General features: G+C 45.7%; 1 protein-coding gene across 1 annotated transcript in view; it reads left to right on the top strand.

Moving 5' to 3' along the window:
* SIK2 (salt inducible kinase 2) overlaps positions 1-985 on the top strand; it is a gene marked incomplete at both ends in the record, with an annotated part of 42144 nt that extends 41159 nt beyond the window's left edge. Inside the window, one exon of the mRNA XM_079545899.1 lies at positions 397-985. Coding sequence (XP_079402025.1) covers positions 397-985 — 589 coding nt within the window. The remainder of the gene's footprint in view (positions 1-396) is intronic.
* Between the last annotated feature and the right edge of the window lie 17532 nt (positions 986-18517).

The raw sequence follows: 18517 nt of genomic DNA, 5'->3' as shown, positions 1-18517 counted from the left end.
GAATTGGCTGGCAAGAGACCTCCCCTTTGTCATATCACAGGAATTTTCAAAGGTAGCTGTGTAACCTGACGCTGTGTTGAAAATTCTTCCAGTTTGCAAGGAGGTCAAAGCTGTGAAGTTTTGTAAAACTTCATAGTGAGGAGTGCAGTTCAGATAGAAGGAATATGGGGGAGGGAAGCTTTATTCACTTGCTTTAGTAGCTGGAAAAGTACAACTGTTCTGTTCACAAGTTCCACACACTAAATTTCAATAAATAAAAAAGGTTGACTAGGAATTTTCCATTTCTGCCCTTTGCTCCCTGCTGGAACTGTAGGAGTGCAAGTGTAGCAGCACTGATGCTAGTGCCTTAACACTTGAAAAGCCAAAAAATAATTGCTGTTTTTGTCCTCGATTCAGACTGCATCAGAAGAGACTCTTTCTCCAGAAGCAGTCCCAGCTGCAGGCCTATTTTAACCAGATGCAAATAGCCGAGAGTTCGTACCCAAGGTCAAGTCAAATGCCACTTTCATGCCAGGAGGAGCAGCAGCCATCAGCACAGCAGCAACCAACCCAGTTCAGCCTCCAGCAGACTCTAAGCCCTGTCATGGAGCCTTCCTCAGAACAAATACAATATGACCTCTTCCTCAGTCACTACCAGAAAGTACAGCTGGAGCCACCACCGCCCTCCCTGCTCACCAGCTCATCACGATTGTCATCACCAATTCAGGTGCAGCAGCCACCACAATCCTTACAGTACTCCTATCATACTTGTGAACTGCCTGTTGTCACCTCTTCTGAGCCAGACTACCCTGACCAGTGCCAGTATTCCATGGACCCAGCAGAGCAGAGCAGTGTAGCATTGCCTGACAGCCAGGGCAGCTTGGCAGCCCAGGAGCCACAGTCAAACTACGATGCACTGACCCTCTCAGAGCTGCCCGGACTCTTTGATTGTGAGATGATGGAAACTGTAGATCCCCAGCACAGCGGCTACGTCCTGGTGAATTAATACCATGGGTGTCTAACATGAGAGTGGAAGCCAGGGTGGATGGAGAAGCATGTAAATTTTTGGCTTTGTTCCAACCCTAAAGTTTCTGATCCTTCAGTCAACAAGGGAACTAAAAATCCACCTGGCCAGAAAAAAGCTGGAGATGGCTAGAAGCATGTGGCCACCAGCTTCTCCTTTCAGTGGCTGGGGCTAGACAAACAGTTCAGCTTGGTTGCATAAAGAACCAGTTTGTGTAGAAGGAGAGAGAAAAAAAAAAAAAAAATATATATATATATATATATATATATATAAAGGAAGTGGCCCCTTCCAAAAACTTTGATAGTCTGGCAGTGTTCACCTAGCATTTACTAGGAGAAAAGAGAACGAATGCATATTGCATTCTACTTCTTGGCAATAAAAGCAATAGTTTTCACTGAAATTCAGACTTAATTTGGGTCTGAGCTGATAGCAAGTAGCATACTGAGCTGAAGCAGTAGTGAGGTGGATCCAAAGGAAAGTTGCACTTCAGCATCCAGTTTCTGGTTAAGCTACTGATCTGTGACTGCTCTGTGGTAAGTCTAAGAGAGCACCAGGAACCTCAGGCAGCCTCTGCTTCCTCCTGCTAGCAAATAAACAGTTATTTCCCAAGCCTGCCAAGGAATTCTTAATTGGTCACTAAGGGAAGCTTCTGGATATTTGTTAAGTAATGTACTGACTTAATAAAAGGACACTTGGAACTGATCCAGGGCATCACAGTGTTTTCTAGAGGCTTTGGGTGGAGCTGAGAATACTGAAAGGTCAAGGATTAGTAGCAGAGGGACAGGCTAAGAAGGACAGCAAGAGCTGCAGCCAGTGGCATTCAGAGATCTACCTAGGTGATGTTGGAAATCACCCCTTGCTGCAGACAGACTGTTGTGGAGAGTTCTGTCTTGGAGAAGATCTATCTGACCTTCTACGGCATTTTAGAAACAAACAAACTGTGTTTTGAATTTGCAGTATGTGTTGCTGGTGGTTTATTGAGCTTTGTATATATGGACAATTATTTACAGTTTTAGAACTTAATGAGCTTAAAAAAAAAAAAACCCTGTGAAGTGATAGTGCTGTGCCTTTTTTCAGTTCTTTATCAGACTATATGCTTTTTTTTTCTGAAGAAATAGACAATACCCCATCTACATCCTTGCTACTGCCAAAGTCCCTTCAGAGCACACGTTCCACTATGTGGAATGTAACGTTGAACTTCGTTAGCATTTTGTCTCAGTATATACAATATACTGAAAGTATTACAGCAATATTGAGCATCAAGAACTGTTATGTACTACTTCAACAAATACAAAATTCAACAAGCAGTTGTGTCCCCAGAACTTCCAGTCAGGAGATGTTAGTTGTAGGAGGATTGTTTAGGAATCTGCAGTAAGTTTAGATCACTAACTTGAAGCTCATCTCAGGTCTTCAAATGTTGTGGGTTATTGTCTGTCTTTCTCCTGTAGATGAAGTTTGTAGCCAGACAGTTTCAGCCCTTTTCTGAGCTAACTTTAAGCACAGTTGCAGATTCATTAAAGCACAAATGTTGGAGAAACTGTGCTGATGGCACATGTAGAGACCACTGTTTACTGGAAAATTTCTCTACGATATAAGTTTAAAGTTAAATAAAAGATTTTGACACTACAACTATAGAGAGTGGCTTCAGGACATGTAGTCACTTAAAATGGATAGACAAATGTTTCTAGTGTTTTTACATACTGTAGCAAAGCACGGGCTTGGAGAGATAGCAGGAGGAAGAAAAGAAAAAAAAAGTACTTGTGATTGGTTGGGTCTTCAGTGTGTGTCAGACCACAGATCCTACTGAACTTCAACAAGGAGTTCTCAAAACTACTCTCTTTCACCAGAAAGGTGAATTATCAGCCAGCATTTACAGCAATAAGACCACGCTTAAATGTGGAATAGACTTCAGTCGCTGCACTGTAGGCTTTGTGAAGGAGGGAAGAGTTTAACAACTGACAGAAAGTACCTTGTTTTCTGTGTATGACAATTAGAGATGTCATCACTGTTGATACAGAGCCTGCTCTGATACAGCTCCAATTCAGTCGTAAGTGCTCACTTCTACCTCTGATATCAGAACAATTCTCAAGGCAAAAGCAAAAGAAAGTTTAAGGAACAGCAATCACATCTACACACTACTTACATTTTTGATAAAAGAGAGCTGGAAAACTGTTGTTTAGATAGCTGAGATAGACACATTTCTTTTCGAAGGGAATTCACACAATTAAAGCTTTTTCTGACAGTGCAAATAGCTGCAGAACATAGAAACCTCAGTGCCCCCCTGAAGTGACTGACAAAAGGACAGGAAAGAGATGAAAACCACTACAGCATAACATACCAGGCATATCATTATGGCAGAAGAGAAAAGGAGGCTGTGTAGGCAATGAATATAAAGATGTTATAATTATGAAATAAACAAGAGAGTTTGGCAAAGCAGATTATAACAAAAACAGAATAGATAGAAAGCTTACCCTCATTCTGGGCTCACTGCAAAATTCCAGAGGAGGGATCTCCAGAAGAGATCCTCCCCCACTGGTAGCCAGCTCTTATATGGGTCTAGGAGAGGTGCAGCCAGGCTCCACCCCTTCCAGCAGCACAGGTGGATTGCCTGCACCTGTGCTCCATGGCTGACTCATGGCTCGCCTCAGGTGATCAATCAGAGGTTCAGGCCGTGACTCAGCAGTTCCCATACAGAGGCAAAGAAGTCCTTTCCTTTCATTCCTTTTCTATCCTGCAGTTCTAAGATCAGACAAGTGCTCGAGGAACTATGCAGCAAAAACCGTCACTGGGACACACTCAGCTGTGGCAACAGGCCCAGTTTTGCAGGAGCTAGCTTACTGCCAAGCCTATAACCACTTTCCTCCCTGTGCAGCTCCATTATACCATACATTTTGGAAGTCAGTGATAACTCAAGAGCAGAATTATGTGATTCATTTAACAAAATGTGCCAATGAGTCTAAGCTCAGCTGAGCTTTGCAGTACTGCTAAGGGGAAAGCTATGGAGTTTTTGAATATAGTTCAGACTGTTACCCTCAATCACCATCCTATTTACTATTTCATGCAATTTCCTTAAGTCAGTTAGAATAAAAGGCTTCTAATGCCTTTTAATACAGCAGAGTATCCACTGGACACCACTTTGTAGTCATGCTACTTCAAAGTAGTTCCTTTGTTCAAATCTGTTACTTCTAACATTAGAGGACAGCATACACTACTGTTAAGAGTAATTATTAGCTTTATTATCTTGTATTACAGGCTCCTTTGAAGAGACTTTGGTGCGATGTATATGGGGTAAAAATTTCATATGGAGAAAAGTGCAATATGTGTGTGTGTGTGGTACGTTCTTTAATGTATTTTTTTAAGGAGTTAGAGGGTTTAGTCTCTGCTTTGGGATAAATGCACTAGTATTGTGAGCTCCAGTTTGGTAAGTTCATCTGTAGTATTTACATGCAACTGATATGCTGGACTCTGTGAAGCAATTACAGTGTATTGATACAAAATAAAGAATACATACATTTCATTTTCAAATATGTAGTGAGCTATGATGGCTTCTGCTGCTCAGTGTTCTTTAACAGCCTCTTTACATATTATGTTGCAGTTATCCCTGACACACCAAGCTTCAAATCACAAAAAAAAAAAAAAAAAAAAAAAAAAAAAACCAACCACCTACCGCAAAGGATGGATTCTCTAGAATTATTTGGCTTCCTACTGTTTTAACACACATGGGGTTGTTGATACTACAGACTCTGCAAGGCAAGTCGAGAAAGCATTCTAACAGTTTCACAAAGGAAAAAAAATTGCATGTCTTTATTATCTTTGGTTCTGGAGCAGGACTCCAAAACTGGCAAGGCCAGTGGCATATCAATTTGACATTGAAAGAGGAAAGTTACTCTCAAAAAATCACTACTACTTTTGTCATTGCTCCACATCAGTCAGGATAAGTTATCCAAGAGGTTATGCAAAAGCAGTTTAATGTAGATCATACAATTCTAATTCCTAGGAATGCTGTGTGAATGTTTCATGAAGTATAAAGAATCAGGCAGTCGATGGGACACTGAAGTCTTTTCCAGAGACTGGAAAGATTGATGCCTCAAGATTCTTACAGTACTTCGTACTTTCACTAGCAGAAGACTTGTTCAAAATGACTTTAAGGTGAAATGACAAAACAAGGGAAAGTTGGCAGAAGTTATCCTTCTGTGGAATCAGAAGCAAGATTTGCACTTGGCCCAAAATTGTCCAATTAATTTGAAAACTCCTATTTCCTGCTCTTCCCTTTCTCTGCACTGACAGTAAGACTGAACTGGCCCATTAAAAACCTAAGAAAAGAAGCGAAAAGAAGCCCCACTCTGAGAATTCAACAAGTTACAACAATTTACAAATTACATCCCATTCACTGCTTTCCTTGAAACCTTTTACCCTGAGCCGGTATAAAAGGCTTACTTTGAGCCTAAGACAACCTAGGACCTTCCTCTTACAGGAGAAGCTTCATCTTTCTACAACTATAAGCAGCAACAATGAAAAATTAAGATTATTCCTCTGCTTGAAGCCCTACACCACTGTCCTGTTGAGGATGAAAAACTAAAGAATGAACATCAGCAGTTCTCTTATAATTTAAGCTGAAAGCTTATGTCTACAGAAAAATTGGGCAACTCCAAAGAGAGACTCTGTGGGAAAGCACAATGCCATGCTCCAAGGAGAGGGAGAGTTGGAAACAAGATCAGGTAAGGAAAGCATTATATCTCAGCTTCTTCCACAGAGCTGCAACAACAGTTATATTAAAGGATAGGTCACAGAAGTGCACATGTGAAAATATCCCAAGATTTCTTTCCTTGACATCTCTAACATAACTCCTGTGACTTCAAAGGTTTCTTCAATAGCAAGAAATGTGTGATGCTCAGAGACCAAAAGAAAAATCAGCATAAAATCACAGAATCACAGAACTGTAGGGGTTGGAAGGGACCTCCTGAGATCATCGAGTCCAACCCCCCTGCCAAAGCAGGTTCCCTACACCAGGTAGCACAGGTAGGCATCCAGGCAGGTCTTGAACATCTCCAGAGAAGGAGACTCCACCACCTCCCTGGGCAGCCTGTTCCAGTGCTCCGTCACCTCACTGTAAAGAAGTTCTTGCGCATGTTTGTGCGGAACTTCCTATGCTCCAGTTTCTGGCCATTTCCCCTTGTCCTGTCTCCACTCACCACTGAAAAGAGTCCGGCCTCGCCATTCTGCCCCCCACACCTTAGATATTTATAGACCTGGATCAGGTCCCCTCTCAGTCTCCTTTTCTCAAGGCTGAACAGACCCAGTTCACTCAGCCTTTCCTCATAGGGGAGATGCTCCAGGCCCTTCACCATCTTCGTGGCCCTCCGCTGGACTCTTTCCAAGAGATCCCTGTCTTTTTTGTACTGGGGAGCCCAGAACTGGACGCAGTACTCCAGATGAGGTCTTACCAGGGCAGAGTAGAGGGGGAGGATCACCTCCTTTGACCTGCTGGCCACGCTCTTTTTAATGCACCCCAGTAAGCCATTGGCCTTTTTGGCCATAACGGCACACTGCTGGCTCATGGCCAACCTGTCGTCCACCAGGACACCCAGGTCCCTTTCCGCAGAGCTCCCCTCCAGCAGCTCATCCCCCAACCTGTACTGGTGCGTGGAATTATTCCTCCCCAGATGCAAGACTCTACACTTGCTTTTGTTAAACCTCATCTGGTTTTTTTCTGCCCAGCTCTCCAGCCTATCCAGGTCTTGCTGAATGGCAACACAGCCTTCAGGCGTGTCAGCCAATCCTCCCAACTTCGTATCATCGGCAAACTTGCTGAGGGTGGCCATTATCCCCTCATCAAGGTCATTGATGAAGATGTTGAACAAGACCGGACCCAGCACAGACCCCTGAGGAACACCGCTAGTTACAGGCCTCCAACTGGACTCTGCACCACCAACAACGACCCTCTGTGCTCTGCCAGTCAGCCAGTTCTCAACCCACCTCACTGTCCACTCATCTATCCCACACTTCCTCAGCTTTGTTATAAGGACGTCATGGGGGACAGTATCAAATGCCTTGCTGAAATCAAGGTAGACTACATCCACTGCTCTCCCCCATCCACCCAGCCAGAGACAACATCATAGAAGGCTACCAGGTTGGTCAAGCACGACCTCCCCCTTGTGAACCCGTGCTGACTACTCCTGATAACCTCCTCTTCTTCCAGCTGTCTGGAGATGACATCCAGTACAAGCTGTTCCATCACCTTTCCAGGGACAGAGGTGAGGCTGACTGGCCTATAATTGCCTGGGTCTTCCTTCTTGCCTTTTTTGAAGACTGGGGTGACGTTGGCTATCTTCCAGTCTTCAGGCACCTTCCCCGTCTTCCAAGACTTCTCAAAGATGACCGAAAGCGGTTCAGCAATCACCTCTGCCAGCTCCTTCAGCACCCGTGGATGAATCCCATCGGGTCCCATGGATTTCTGAACATTGATGTTGCCTAGGCGCTCCCGGACCACCTCTTCCCTGACAGAAGGGGGGTCTTCCATTCCCCAGATCCTCTCACTAATCTCCAGGGTCTCAGATTCCCGAGGGGGAGCTTTTTCACTGAAGACAGAAGCAAAGAAGGCATTCAGTATCTCCGCCTTCTCAGCATCCCCCGTTACCAGAACACCCCCGTCACTTAGCAGGGGAGCCACATTCTCCCTAGTCTTCCTTTTACTGTTAATGTACTTGAAAAAACCTTTTTTATTATCCTTTATCCCCTTTGCCAGATTTAATTCCAGGCGGGCTTTAGCCTTCCTTGTCGCATCCCTGCAGACCCTGACAACATTCCTGTATTCTTCCCAAGTAGTCAGACCCTTTTTCCACATTTCATGGGCCTTCTTCTTTCCTTTGAGTTTGTGCACGAGCTCCTTGCTCATCCACACAGGTCTCCTGCCACCCTTTCCCGATTTCTTCCTCACAGGGACGCACTGAAACTCTGCTGTCCCTATTGCATTTGCTCAGTGACCTCAGCTACAACTGGCCATAAACAGCTGCACCTGAATACAGCACTTTGGGTGACACACTGCAACACAAAACACTCAGCAACAGATCTAGGTCAGTACTGTTAAAAACTGAACAACTGACTGATCACATTCCACATTCCTGTGAATCAGAAGTGTCAAGAAGCCTCAAGACTGTGAGCTCAGACTACAAGAAATGCTTATGTGCCATAAGCATACACCAAGCTCAACAGGACCAATGCATCTGCTGTGTCTGCTTTCCCACATACTCTGCTCCTCTGCTGCCTCTTGATGCAGTTTGATGTGATGACCCCAGCAAAAGGGATGCAGGTGCTTTGCCTGCATGCCCTGCTTACCCCTGACCATCAGTTGGCAACAGGAAGGTGCACAAGCTGCACAGCCTGGAGCTGTTCATCCTCTAGCAACACTGCAGATAGGCTACATATGGGACAGGAAGAAAGGAACACTTCTTCCCATACATATTTGCTATTAGCAGTCAAAGCAAAACTAGAGAAAGTCACACCTCAAAGGGTTGCCTCAGCTAACCTTACAAGCTGTCTGGAAGACACTCTCACACTGAAATGTAAAGGTTAAGCCCTTCTTACCCCAGTGGAGATGGGAAGAAGCCCTCCCCTCTGGACTAAGTTCCAGCCTGCAGGCAGGGTCACATCTTTTAAGCCCCTTGCATAGTGTTCCCTACTGACTGCAGGCCAGCAGTGCATTCCATTTTGTGCAGCGTGGCTGAGGTTATGCAGATGTATCAGCAGGCAGGGCTGTCATGGGAACACAGCCACACTGGGCAGCAGCTGACTGTCAGCACCATATGTGCATGTGGCGAAAGCAGACGCATACACATCAATTCTGCTATATTGGCTTTCGCAATCTGAATTACAAGGAAACTTAGTCTAAATTTGGTGCGTGATTTCTGTGAGTGCATGCTTCATCCTCCGCTTACTTTCCACCAGTGTCCTGAACACATCCTACACAAGCCTCGGAAAACTCCATCCCCAAGTCCTTCAGTACAGAACAAAGCAAAGTAACAGTGAGGGACATTAGCTGAAGGAAGAGTGGAGAGAAAGCCTAGGGAAGAACTGGTGCAGAACATGCTGGAGTCCTCAGAAGCAGAGAGTTGAAACAAAGAGGCACAGCAGGCCAATAAGCAGATTTCCCCAGGTCTGAAGCAGGGAATGCAAGGTGAGATGGGATTTGCCAGTGTATTTCGGAATTGCTACACAGGGGTGATTGAATGCAATGCTATGTGACAAGCAGGAAGCAGAACAAAATTAGTATCTGTGTATTTGCTAATGAGGGAGTACAGTATAACTGCCTGACCACTGGTAAGAATCCCCTACACAAGAAAATGAGCTTCAAAACAGGATCAATTATTTTTCCCCCATAAATCAGGGTGTGTAACTGGCCAATGCCACACAGATTCTATAGTCCTGACCCCAGTGAGGACAATACGGAGGGAACATTGCCAAGCGGGTCAGCCTGGCAGAGAGGGCTGTCCACTGGGACAACAAAAGGCTGACACCTCTCCTGACTCAGCTTATTTTCTGACAAGAATGTCAGATTGCATGTCTGAAAGGGAGGTGATATGTCAGGAAACTCACATTAAATATGATGAAAAGAAATTACTAATTGGGTAAATCTTACAGAGAATCAGCTGTGAATTAGGAACAGAAAACCTCAAAGGAATAAGAATTGGGAAGCAGAACAGAGAAATGAGGCAGATTCAGCCACTAGAGGAGCAGCCAACAGGGGCACAAAGAGCAAATAGTATTGGCATGTGTTTTAGCACAGCAGAGACATTGGGAACAAGGCAGAAAGGAAAAGGAAGACTGATGAACTGATATCGAAACATTTTACCTGGTATCTGGAAGAAGATAAAAGCTAAACAATAACATGGGACAGCACAGAAATTAGTGTCAGGAAACTAGATCCAAAGCTGAGAAGTGCACACAAAGACGCAGAGCAGCCCCCTCCCCTCACTGCCAACAGCCATGCATGCTCACACCAGGTACGTAGACAAAGCTGGCCCCGGCAAGGAACACAGTCCCAGGAGCCACACAGCCCACCAGCATGGAGTGTGGGAAGCAGAGGACTACTGTGTGTTTGAAATGACACTCCAAAAACATCATTAACAGGCCTACCTCAGACCGAAGCATACAACAATGGCACCACATGACAATACTGGAGTGCCTAAAATACTCTGGCTGAGCCCAACCTGCAAAATCACACCACTAGACACCTATTTGCCTTTGTTCTTAGACGAGCATTGGTATTAGTAAAGGCCGTGTAGAGAAAACAAGACTCAAAAACTAGACCTCATCTTTCCAGCTCATTTCAGGAATTACTGTCTACCCTTTTTTTCAGGTCTTTCCAGCAAGGATCCCAAACAGTATCCCTGCTGGGAAAACTCCATTTCCTATATAGCTGCCACTCAGCATTAGGAAGGGGTATAAAAATGTTTGTTTTTGTAAGAGATCTCTGTACTCAGAAAGATACTTTAATGGAGAAATTTTCTGCAAGGAAAATGCCATAATACGGTTTTAGGTAACAGTACTTACTGAACTGACTTATCAAAACACTACCACCTTTATTTTCTGATAAGAAGTCATGTGGTGTTGATTTACAGAATAGAAACAAAATGAGTTACATTTTGGAAAGCTAATATGAGATTTGGTCCCAATGGACAAATGGACATTTACTTAACTGAGAATTATATGCTGATCTCTGGAAAGGCCGGGTGCTCTTGGGAAGATCATGAGCCCTCTGCAGCCTGCCTCCTATAAGCTGGGAGCTGAGAGCATAAAGCTGCTGACATCAATAGAGTAAATAATACCATGTACCAAAATCACCTGGGTATGCATTACCCTTTCAACTGAGCCTGCTGAGAGCTGTGCTGCAGTGTTCTCAGGAAAGCCCAGGTGTCTGCTAGCATGGAAAATACCGCACCAGATCCAACACGTTCTCTAAAGCCTCCACTCCCTTAAAAAAATTAAGTAATTTCAGCTTCTCAGATTGTATTTTTTTTTTTTTTTTCTCCCCGAAAGTGCAGTATAGCAGCATACAGCTTATTTGCTGAGTGGGTACTGTGACACGTGTGCCAAACGGCAAAAGCCCCAGCAGTCAGGAGGTTGCCTGCCCCATTCCAGCATGGGCTGTTCTGCTCGCAGTTAACAGTTTATGCATCAATCACTCGGCAAGGCCATGTGCTGCTGCTCTGCACAGTCAAGAGCTGAGAGCTTCTGCAGAACTGAGCAGGGCTCAGGGTAAACACTACAGGGCTGGCAGCAAGCAGCGTGCCCAGCTCCGAGCATATCAGTTGCTGGGTGTAGGGGTCTGCACTTTGCCCACAGTGTACAGAACCTGGCTTTAACCTCCCTGATAGCATTGTGCTATGAGCAAAGCAGGAGGACATTAATGATAATGCTGCTAATTAGTGGCTGAGCCCCATTAGCATCATGGTAGCTGCACAAAGGGCTGTTGGAGAGATTGATGAATTACGGCCAGGGATCAGGGAGCTGACATGAGCTGGGAGCACAGCCATACTCTGTCTGCTCTCTGTGCAAGACAATCCCTGGGGCCATTGCCATGCCAACACATCTGCCCAGGCCACACTGCCTATAGGAAGCTGAGGGTAATTTAGCACAGAGCCAAGGAAGGTTCTGAAGCACTTTCCAGGCACTGAGCAAACTTTCTCAGGAAGGCAGAGAGAGCTCACAGAGCTCCTGATGGGGACAGACCAGCACATCCCCCTTTGCTGCCAAGAGCACTGGCATCAGCCCCACAGGCCTGGCCCAGTGGGGCCACTAGGCTGGAGACGACTCCAACACCTCTGGTTGTCATACACTCACTCTGGTGCCAAGCTGCAGTTCAATACACAAGGCCCTGACCTCCTCCCAGAGCCACAGTGAGCTGACCTTTGGTCCTTCTGGTTAACCTTGGTCCTTAACCTCAAGCCCCACAGACATACTTGTGGGCCCCAGCACTTCACCTTGCCCTATTGATGTTTATTCAAAGTAATCACATATTTGAAAACATGCCAAAGCTCTGACTCAGCACTGCCTGCCTAGAGATCAGATGTGTGTCAGCTCCTCAGGAAAGTGTATCCCAAACAGTTGACAACAGGCTGCTGCATTTAGTGCTCCTTGCAGGATGGATGCTGAGAGCCAGCACCCTGACAGCCCCTCACTGATGATCAGCAGTCCCAGCACCTGCCATAGAACAGAGAAAGCACCCACAAGGCTCCCACAGTACAGACAATAGGCAGCTAAGGTGCATCACTCCCAACTTGTAGCTGGGGGCTGAGACTTGAATACTAAAAAGCACACAGGGCACAAAATCCCCATGCATTTTTGCTGTATTTTGAATATGTTGCATAGAGCCCTAGCATGAAATACCCAGATTTTTGTCTTTCCCTGGAGTACTTGTCCCAGAATACCAGTCTTTAAAAGGACTGACTTTCACATCAACAGTTTCTTAGAAGCCAAAAGAGCAATTTCTTTTTTTCCCCTTCAAAATAATTAACTGTAAATCGCCTAAAAATAAGCCTAGAAAAACTCAGGAGAAAGCAGCTCCTGGCAGCTTTATTGCATCTCTGCATGGCTCACTATTCCCATCTGGTCACTGGGGATGAGGGAAACCCACATTATGAGCAGACAGACCTCCTGCACCACACAGAGCTCAGATAACCAGCTACAGAGCAGATTCCAGGTCAGCTGGCCTGTACTTAGCAGCTGCTTTTCACAGCATCCCTCACTTCTGAAATTAAATCACGCACCTGAACAAGGGCATCCTATCACTGCTCAACCATCAGGGGGCAATTGTTGCCTGACCACAGGATTCCAGAAACCACATGTTAGGACAGAGCTAGCAGGTCTTCACAACGCCCAACAAAAAGGGTTTCTAAGGAGGGTGCAGAAGCACAGCACCAGGCCCAGGCTGGGGCTCCAGGAGCCACGTGTGCAGTGCAGCCACTGCTGTCTCTCCAAGCACAGGGTGTTGCCTTCACAGGCACTGTTCCTATGCAAAGGCTTTCCCAAAGCCAGCAAACGCTCTGGGACCTGGGTTGTGTTGGAATTCACCCAGCAATAGTGAATAGCACAGAACACAGTTCTCCAGCTCTCACAAAACAGTGTTTTTTTTCAGGAGCGAAGGCAGCAGGTGAGGTATTAATGAACCAGCACCAATTCAGGCATACCTAAACAGAAAGAAAAGCAGGCACAACATTTCTTAAGAGGGGAGGCAGCTGATGCCAGCAGCATCTGACCTCCATCAGCCAACAGGCAGCTCAGGCACTGAGGACCAGCTGCTGCACTTGGTGTTCTGTACTGCCCTTCTCCCTGCTTCTAAAGTAGGCCTCAGCCTGTCATAGTTTCATGGTTTGTCATCAGTATTCCACATCATAACATCATGCAATGCACGTGAAGTTACAGGGTTAATGCTGCAGTTCTGTGGACTGTTCATATTTGTCATGAATCAGGCCAAACCATGACACAACCTGACAGCAGGCAGAGCTGAAACATCTGCTTGAAGGGATCTGTCCTGTCAGAGGGGATTTAGAAGACTGTACCTATGCGGTTTGCTGCCTGTAAACATAGAGAGGTACTTCTGTTTACTCAGAAAGGTGAAAGTGTTGCTTTAAAACAAAGTAACACTCCCTTCTGTAACAAAAGAAAACATCCAAAAACTCAACTCTAACTTCAAGGGGTTTTAAAAATCTAGGCGGAAAACCAGATCACAAAGAAAAAAAATCATTGTTGGCAGAAAACTTGCCAGTCTCAAAATGTATTCCCAAGTTCACATCAAAATACCCAACAAGCAAGTCTGTGGGTGAGGCCAGCAGATTTCCAGGCCACCAGTGCTGTGCAGCAGTCTGATGCAGTTACGTGTTTCTGAGGGTTTCCCTGGAGAAGGTGCACCAATTCTCCCATTTAATCAAGAAGCACGGGTAGTGTCAGATGAGGGCAAGGAGACTTGTGTGCTGACACAGCTCTGAAGCAGTGATCCTGAGCTGCAGGCCAGGTGCTATACCTGTTTCCTCTCTGTAATAGTCTATAAGCACTGTCCTGCTTGCAGGGGAGTTGCAGGAGTCAACACTCAGGCAACTGAAAAGGAGAAGTTCTCCAGACTCCAGTATCCCAAACGTATGGCTTAAAAGGCTCAAAATTCCCAGCCTTGGAAAGCAAGTTTCCTTCTGGCTTTGCCCCAGGCAGAGAAAAGTTCTTAATTTCTCAGTCATCATTAATTTCATTTTAAAACATTGTTTGCAGGAAACATCCATTCTCATGACACAGTTTGCTTTAACAGCAGATCCTTCACCCAGCGTTTGTTCAGTGAATGATGTCAGTGCCTGTCAGCACAGCCAACTGCATGCAGACATGGCAGCCACTAACAAACACGCCTCATTTCCTCTCTTTGCTGAGCAATGCATACCTACTTTACTACCCAGGTAACAAATCAGCTAGTTACTAATAAGAATTTTCACCTAAGCTAAGTGATCATGGGGGCTGAAACATACCCTCTTAGAGGCAGAAAAAAAGCTCAGGCCCTCAAGCAGCGGGTTCTGAGAGTTCTGACTCCACTATGAGGTCAGGCCAAAGCTCTCATTTCAGTTTTCAAGGATGTCAGACTGTCTTTATAGAAGGACAGGGTCTGAAAATGGAGCTGTTCAAGAATGCCTGCCATTTCGTCCAAAGGTTCAGGTCAGCATCTCCTTTCACACACACGCTGCAGACTGTGGGATAGAGACAGTTTTCCGTCAGGCATGGCTCACAATTGGGCTCACTCCTCTCTTCCCCTGCCTTTTCTGTTCAGACAATACTACACACAGGAGCTGGCTTTTACCTACATAACTTTCTTAATAGAAGTGTCCTTCAAAGCATGTAGAAATTACAGCAGAGATAGGGTTGCTCTCCCTTGCACTTGTGCAAAAAGCCAATGTAAACAAACACAACGGTGGGAGACTGACACAAGCCTGGCACATGGAAAACCTGCAGATACCTTTCCCAGGCTAGGATTTTCTGCAGAGAAATTCTTTTCTCCCTGAGAGAATGCAAAACCTGAGCATTTGCTCAACAAGTCTTATTGCCATAACAGTAGTAAAACAACCATCTGAAGTGCTCTGCTCACTACTGTGAACTGAGCAGCTCATCACCTTCAAGACACTGCCCATTATCTTCTGCATTTGGAACCTATGTCTGAGAAAAGCCTTCATGTTCTCTGAGCAGACATTTGTGGAGGAGCTCTCTGCAAAGCAAAGGTCTGTGAGACATGGGCCGCAGCACACAGATGTACAGGTGCCCAACCTGAAACACACAGCACAACTTCCTCTCCCTCACCTCCTCCCTGCTCCAGGGATGCAGCAGCCTGCAAAGTTGTGGGGTGAAAAGCATGATACCTCACCAAGCACTGTGTTGCAGCAGTCTCTGCTGCCTGGCTTGGCATGCATCATCTGTTCTGCCAGGCCCTGCTGGAGGAAACAGAGGCAATGCAGAGCTGCACAGCAGCAAGAAAAGCTTTTCAGAGTTTAAATCCTACACCAGCACTCCCACAGCTCTGGGAGTAACATCCGCTGGAGCAGAGCTTGCTATTTCTTTAATTGCTTTAAGAACACCCCTTTTGCCCTTCCTCCAAACTTCCAAGGCATGTCATAGCTGTTCTACACCAACGTGTACATGCAGAAAACAACACAGGGCATAGCCTGAGCAGCTCTGGGGCTTCTCTGTACAGCAGAACACTTACTTGAGCATAGATAGGAAGGGGAGCTCTGGGTTCTGACAGAAAGCTGAATCAAAGTCCCTGCACCAATGGGTAACATGAGGCTATCTTTGCAAGGGAAGATAACGCACCCTGCTGCTACAGGTACTCACACCAGATAACTGAAAGAAGCAGGAAGAGCAGCAATACAGGGCGTGGGAAAGCTAAAGGGATCTGCGCTGGGTACAGGTTTTGTGTGAAGAGATGCTGCTTCATTGGGATGAGGACTGCTCACAGCCTTCAATAAAACAGCAGTCCTATTAAACCAGATATATTCATGCTGTGAGACAGCCTGGACAGTGCACTGCACTGCTGCAGAGTTACCAGAAGCTGGCATTTCCGCCGACTTTGGGCAAGTCCTAGATCTGTCCCTATCCAGCCAAGGCAGGCCATCCCTGCTTCGGGGGCTTCCTCAGCGCCAAAGAGCATCAAAGTTGAGCATGGAACAAGACCCAGTATTCCTGCTGCAGCCTCCAAAGCAGCTGGTTTACATACCAGCACACCACAGTGACTGTGGCAAGGGCTCAGCCCAGTCACTCATTGCTTGTGCAGTGCTGTCCCCTTCCAAAATAGCTGGCATCTGCCACCCTGCTGACACTGGAGCAGATGTTTGTTAGCAAAGCCAGAACTTGGGAGGTTGGAACAGGGAGGATGATGAGCTCAGGTAGAAAGAAGCAACAACAGCAGGGGCAGGCAGACTGGAAAAAGCAGAGATCTTTTTCTTGCCAGCTTCCCCAGTGAAGAGCCAGAGAGAAAAATAATGGATATTTATAAGCAAACCGGTCTCTAAGGCAGCAGCTTCCGAAGCCTAATAATAGAGTTTGGACTTGTTTATTGTGTGATTCAGATGGCACTGCAAAAAAATTGCTGGAAAGCTCCTGCCTGTCCCCAGAGCATATTCCTGAGAAACTGTGAGTCGAGAACAATCTGAGTCCATCTGCAGCGACTCCACGCCAGCAGATTGCCAATGGGTTCTGTCAGTGGCGGTGCATCACAGCAGCAGACTTGCTGGAACAAACAGCACCGTGGAAAACAAGCATGAGAGTCTGCTCCCAGCATCCATTCCCTGTCCTAAAGCAAAAGGGTAAGAAATCAAGGATCCCAATAACTACATCTCTTGCTTTGACCCTCCAGTTTCTCACATCTGCAGCAGTAGACAAATTCAGAAATGCATGGTCCAACGTGCTGTGACATGCAGGCAAGGACTGCACCTGCTAAGCAGAGATGTAATGTCAGATGTGGAAAGTGACTTGCCCCAAAAATCAAGGTGGAAACCCAAGTCTCTAGATTGCCACTGTTGTGCCTTGACCGCTGGGCTAGGCTCAAACCAAACATGATGTAGATAACTGCTCATGAACTCATCACAAAACCCACATCCACTGGGCCTGTTGTTGCTTCTTGTTCACTCAGACACGTTGAAAGTGCTGCTTCCCCAGCCAAGATGGAGGGGAGGACTAAAAACAGGAAAGGGCAAAGCAGCTTCCTGGTTTGAACCAGGGAGAAACAGCACTGGGCTTCGCAGCATCTGGATGGCGTGTTCTGATGCAGAGGTATGGCAACAACCAGATCTCCACTAGCTATTCCACTTAGTTACTTATAAACTAAAACTAATTATTTTACTTATTCATAAAATAAGTAAATCAGCACTGAAGGAAATGAGACTGTCACCTATCAGACCAGGGTAATGATATTCTAGCACAAGGTGACTGAATCATTACTCTTACACTAAGAATGCACATGATAGAAAAACCAAGAATGAGAACACAAGTGTTTGGAATGGGCAGGCAGCTCAGTCTAAAAAGTTGGAAAAATATGTGCTCTTCAGCAGGGAGTTGTAACATATTTCCATTTTTCTGTGCCAGAATTGGAGTGCTCAGCCAATATAGAATTAAATGGACCTGGACAAAGCAGCTTCCTGAGGAGCATAATTAGCTGGTGGCTTGGAGTGCTCTCTAATTCAATTAGCAGCACCATTTATCAGAGCCAGCTGAGATCTACATTTGCACTTGTTGACGTCAATGTGAGACTCACAGCAAGTCCCAGAAGCCTCCAGTTCAGTAGGAGTGAATTGAACTGCTGGGGTCATTTATTTTCAAAGAACAAGAGCTGTAAGGTGTTTTTTTTTTGTTTTGTTTTGTTTTTTTTTTAAATGCTCCTTGCTTTGCAGTCTCCAAGCTGCAAGCCTGAAACCTTTTGCAGCCCAGTTCAAAGCGATGATCTTCTGTTCTCTCCACCCTTTTACCCTTTTTATTTTCAGTACTCTTACACTTCCTAGGCAACAGAGGGCACTTCCAGTTCATCGTAGGGAAGCAGATGCCAGATTTAAGAACCATGTCATTCTACTGAGTTGGGAAGCGATACTCAGAGACACACGCAGCCTGGCTCACTGCATGAAGTTCCTGGTGCACTTTCACCACCTCTACCCACAGAGGTTTGTGCCACTCTCTGGGAAGACCTCTCCCCACAGATCTGCTGACTCTGTGATTCTATGATTCTATCCCAATGTTGGAAATGACCTATAAGATCATCTAGTCCAACCGTCTTCTCATTACCATTGCTACCACAATCTACTAAACCATATCTCGCAGCACCTCATCCAGGCACCTCTTGAACACTGCCAGGGACGGCAACTCCACCACCTCCCTGGGCAGCCATTCCAGTGCCTGACCACTCTCTGAGATGTTTTTCCTTATGTCTAACCTAAAACTCCTCTGGCGTAATGAGATCCTTCCAACTCATCAGTTTCCAACACCTAACACACTGCTACAACT

This window comes from Tetrao urogallus, assembly GCF_951394365.1.
Source record: "Tetrao urogallus genome assembly, chromosome: 22".
NCBI lineage: Eukaryota > Metazoa > Chordata > Aves > Galliformes > Phasianidae > Tetrao > Tetrao urogallus.
The sequence above is the reverse complement of the archived record's forward strand: the minus strand, read 5'-3'. Positions and strand labels throughout refer to the sequence as shown.